Source organism: Notothenia coriiceps, unplaced genomic scaffold (genome assembly GCF_000735185.1).
Source record: "Notothenia coriiceps isolate Sejong01 unplaced genomic scaffold, NC01 NC01_scaffold00010592, whole genome shotgun sequence".
Taxonomy (NCBI): Eukaryota; Metazoa; Chordata; class Actinopteri; order Perciformes; family Nototheniidae; genus Notothenia; species Notothenia coriiceps.
This window is the reverse complement of record NW_011343293.1, coordinates 52,369-56,687: the sequence shown is the minus strand read 5'-3', so window position 1 is coordinate 56,687 and position 4,319 is coordinate 52,369. Positions and strand designations below refer to the sequence as shown.

At 39.2% G+C, this 4,319-nt stretch overlaps 1 protein-coding gene across 1 annotated transcript; it reads left to right on the top strand.

Annotated features, from left to right (window-relative positions):
* The first annotated feature begins 1,635 nt into the window (after window positions 1-1,635).
* On the top strand, window positions 1,636-4,036 carry LOC104946063 (uncharacterized). The gene is made up of 4 exons (XM_010771809.1): window positions 1,636-1,726; window positions 1,830-2,153; window positions 2,517-2,662; window positions 3,187-4,036. Exons 1-4 carry the CDS (start codon window positions 1,660-1,662, stop codon window positions 3,271-3,273), a joined length of 624 nt encoding a protein of 207 aa, XP_010770111.1. The 5' UTR covers window positions 1,636-1,659; the 3' UTR covers window positions 3,274-4,036.
* Window positions 4,037-4,319: the final 283 nt, after the last annotated feature.

Below are 4,319 nucleotides of genomic sequence, written 5' to 3'. Positions count from 1 at the left end.
GTGCAATTTTCCAAAATCACATTGGTTTCTCATACAGCATCTCTGTATAGTATGTGTATTCACCAGGTATTCACTCTCTGTCCTACACGGCTTGTTGGAGCTCCTGCCCCTGTGAGCCCAGTGTGCTCTGATTGGTCGGGGCGTTGTGAGGCTCGTTGCTGCTCGAGGCTCGCTGCTGCGAGGAGCGGACAGGTTTCCGGGTCGGCGATACAGCGAGAACAAGCAAAACTCATCCTGAGCACAAACACTCACAGCCGAAGTAAAACCAATAAGTGTGGCTTGGTATTGAGTAAGAAAAAGGTTTATAACGCTGTGAGAATGGGTCTGCGGAGAGCATTTCTCCGCGATCCCAACTCGTCTATTACCAGCGTTCAGGGAGCTCTATGCAAGTCAATGGGGACAACCTGTTAGTTAGTCAAGGGATCCTGGTGTGGGAGGTGCTCCGCGGATTGGTCCATTTGGACCAATCCGGTCATTTGTTGTTGATTTGGGTATTGACACGTCAGAGAACCCAGGAAGAAAACAATGGAAAATGAGAAATCTCCAACGAGGCGTTCTGGGGCAGAATAGACAGGTCTTTTCTGTGTTAGAGTTGTACTCGCTACAGGGTGTACTTTGAGGGTTTGTGACTTTGCAGACCGTTTACATGCAGAAAAACCTTCATAACACACAAGGGGACGGGTAATAAGCGGAAAAGCATGACATGGGCCCTTTAAACAATTATTGCAGTCACTAAAGATCAGGATTTCACAATTTAGTTGTTTTGCACTGTAAGTCACTTTCACATGTTGTTAGTGGTCAACATTTCCTAAGGGTATGCAAAATCAGGTTCTAACACTTCCTGTCAAGCATTTATTTTTTTATGTGAAACTTAAATGCCAGACACTTTCAGCATGTCTGTGGTCTGGTTGAAGCTGATAATCGTCCTTCATCTCTGCTGTCTACGTACGATTTACTGCAATGCCTGCATAAAGCTCTATTAGGTCTATAGACAATACAATCCCTTTAAATTCAGTTTCATATAACTATCACTAATATAGCCAGTGAAGCGTTTTCACCTCCTTTATATAAAACCTGACATTAAAAGGTATCTCCATTGCTGTTTTATTTATCTACTCAAAATATTCAAGATTCAAAGGCTTTAAAGTCATATGCAGCAACAGTGTAGACATGGCAATGCAAATTCAATGAAAAAAAAGTCCCAAGCTCCTCCAACATTGCAACATAGTTATATTGGACATGAAACAATAAAGCAAATTACACAATTGATTGAAAAAAATAAGAAAAAGTGCAAGAAGAAACAGAGTAGAATAGATTAGAAAAAGCAATGTTTTTTTTCCTGTGTGAAAGTTGAATTGAAGTTCTTCTTTTTTTTCAACATTTGTTTCAAACACACTTTCTTCTTCTGCTACAATTGACCCAGTGCAACTCCATAACCCATCATGTTGTGATAATACATTGCCTTAAGTGAGGTATATAATATTCAAAAATGTGTATGAACTTCACTGCTGTCTAACCTCAGAAAATAAGAAACGTCAGACACTCTGATGTAGGTCACATGCTTCTGTTGTTGATGCATTTGGGGAGGTGACAACCTACCCACATTTCCTACAGAGGGTTAGAATTCAAGCTAACCTTTGTGGGACAGTCGCTGTCAGCATGTCCTCTGTCTGCTTAAAAATCATGACCATCCTCTGTCTCTCCGGCACCGCCGTGAGTGACCCAGGTAAGACTGAAACTAGAGATTAATGTAAGGCAGGATTTAATAAAGCTTTATGAAATGTGAAGTGAGATGAAACAGATTAACAGGTTTGTGTATCTCTCTTTAGGGAGCAGTGGAGTGGTTTTGAAAGAGATTGGAAGAGACGTCACCATCCAGTGCAGAAACCCACAAAAAGACCAAGAGAGCCTGGCTCTGAAAAAAGGTCTCAATATGGAGTATGATGTTTTTTTCAACAGACATGACTCGGAAAAAGTGACCATTGCGATGGATTTCCGGGACAGACTTCAGTACAACGGATTGTTCCCCAACATTGACATCCTCATCAAAAATGTGACTTCTAAGGACACAGATACGTACTGGTGCGTGTACAATAAGTTTGGGACACCGGTAACCAAAAATGGAAAAGGATCTATTTTACTGGTGGTGACAGGTGAGCCTTTGTAATTTATGTGTATTCGCAAACCTTCACAAACAGACTTAATTTTTGTCCTGTATTATAACGATATATGGCAACCATGAACCATGAGTTCTAAACTACACTGAACAATCTGAATCGTTACTCTAATTAAATGTATTATGTCAACAGATTTCACATTAGGTTAGTTGGAAGCATTCATATTAAGTTTGAATACAAATATTAGGTTCAACTTAATATTATTGCTTTTAACTTACCTAATACAGTTATGTGACATTTAATTAAAGCCAACGTTTCAGTATTTTCAGTGTAGAGATGTTACCAATTCAGAGGGGACAGGTATAAAATAAATCTAAATTAAAGTTGTTTTTTTCCCAGAACCTCGGACAGACAGTTTGGTGCCACGGCCGCCGTGTGACCAATCCAACAACAACAACAACTACCTGATCCTGGTGTTGGTGGTGATCGGTGCTGCGGTGCTGCTCGGCATCATCATTTGCTTCCTCGTCTGGATCATCACCAAGGTACCTTTGTGTTTTACCGTGTGTTTCTGCATTTACCTATGACTCTCACACACCCTTATGAAACGTTCAATTTTCCTGTTTTCTCATAGAAACACTCATAGACACGTTATTTGTGTAATTGTCACTGTGACTTTTACATTATAGAATAGTGTCTGAAAGAGAGCAAGATCCTTTTTCACAACATGTTGAATATAAATGTAAATAAATACATTATTTACATCAACGTTTTTGTTTGCAGTGTGTGGTGCTGTTGAATTGTATTGCATTATCCAGACAATTCTTTCTCTTATTAGGGACATTTCTGTTATTTTGTCCAGCCTATTTTTCTACAGAAAGCTCTCCTTGTATGATACAATATAGTTTATACATAGATGTTAATATGTATAAATACACACACACACACACACACACACACACACACACACACACACACACACACACCACACACAGACACACACATAAATTGACTCATTGTCCTACTGGCCTACATCTAACATGTTGACAACATTATCTGTTGTTTCCAGACCAAAAGCCTGCGATCCGCAAAGAAACCGAGAAGAGTCGCCACCAATGATGTGTACGAAGAAATGCGAGGCACAATCAGACGCTGAAGATGTGAACCGGCACGCAAGCGAGCCGAAACTCCACAATCTCTGCAGCACTGAGGCACAAGCGATGCAAGTTGCAACTGTGCATTCTCTCCAAAACCTCTGCAAGCCTTCTGTGTGTTAAAACAATAAGTTCCATGAATTTGTCAAAGGAACATCAGGGGAACAGCTGCACTGCCAGTATACATGTGGGCACAATGTATGTATAAGACAGCTATTTTGTTGTTGCACAAATATTACAGTGTCTAATCTGTTTCAGTGGCAAGAACTCAGACCTGACCTGATGTGTAGCCTTTGTTATGTTGGATTTCCCAAAAAATGTCAGTTGTTTTTTTGCAGATGATTTACTGTTTGAATAAAGGCAGGGATAATGTGCCATATAAGATAGATACTATGTATTGTAATAATGGTAACTGTAATGTTTCTTCTACATAAATAGAACAATCAGGTGTGGAATTATGTCCATTTGAGGATTTTTTGATTGTTGACATTTGCAGTATGCCAAGATGAGCACTGATTAAGCCTCCAGTGGTTTTGTGGTGCCTCACGTTAATGCCAGCAGACACAAAGCACTTGTAATACCTAACATTTATAAGGTATTTTAGTGTGTTGTATTTCCCTTGAGAAGCCTGTTATGAGGGAATTCAATGAAAGTCTATGCGATCTACAACAAATTGCAGATTTAAAAAAAAAAAAAATGTTAACTTCTTCCCACCCCTTTTCGGATGTGTAATTAAGTAGATTATTTGTTTAGATATAATTTAGAATCAGTAATATTTTTGTATTTCAGTTTGACACTGCTTAATTTGTATTGTATAATAATTCTCATGTTACATTTTTGTATTATTGTTTTAAACATTCAAAAATAAATGTAATCAAATCAAATCTACGTATCTACCTTCAATAATAGTACAATCAGATGAAAGAACGCTGACCCTTTGTTTATTCTGTCTTCAGGGTGAGAATTACACGCATGGTTTGGGTGTAAGCATAGCAGTGGCGAGCCGTCAGGGCCCTCTAGGCCCTCTGTGAGGGCCTTAGATATTCTA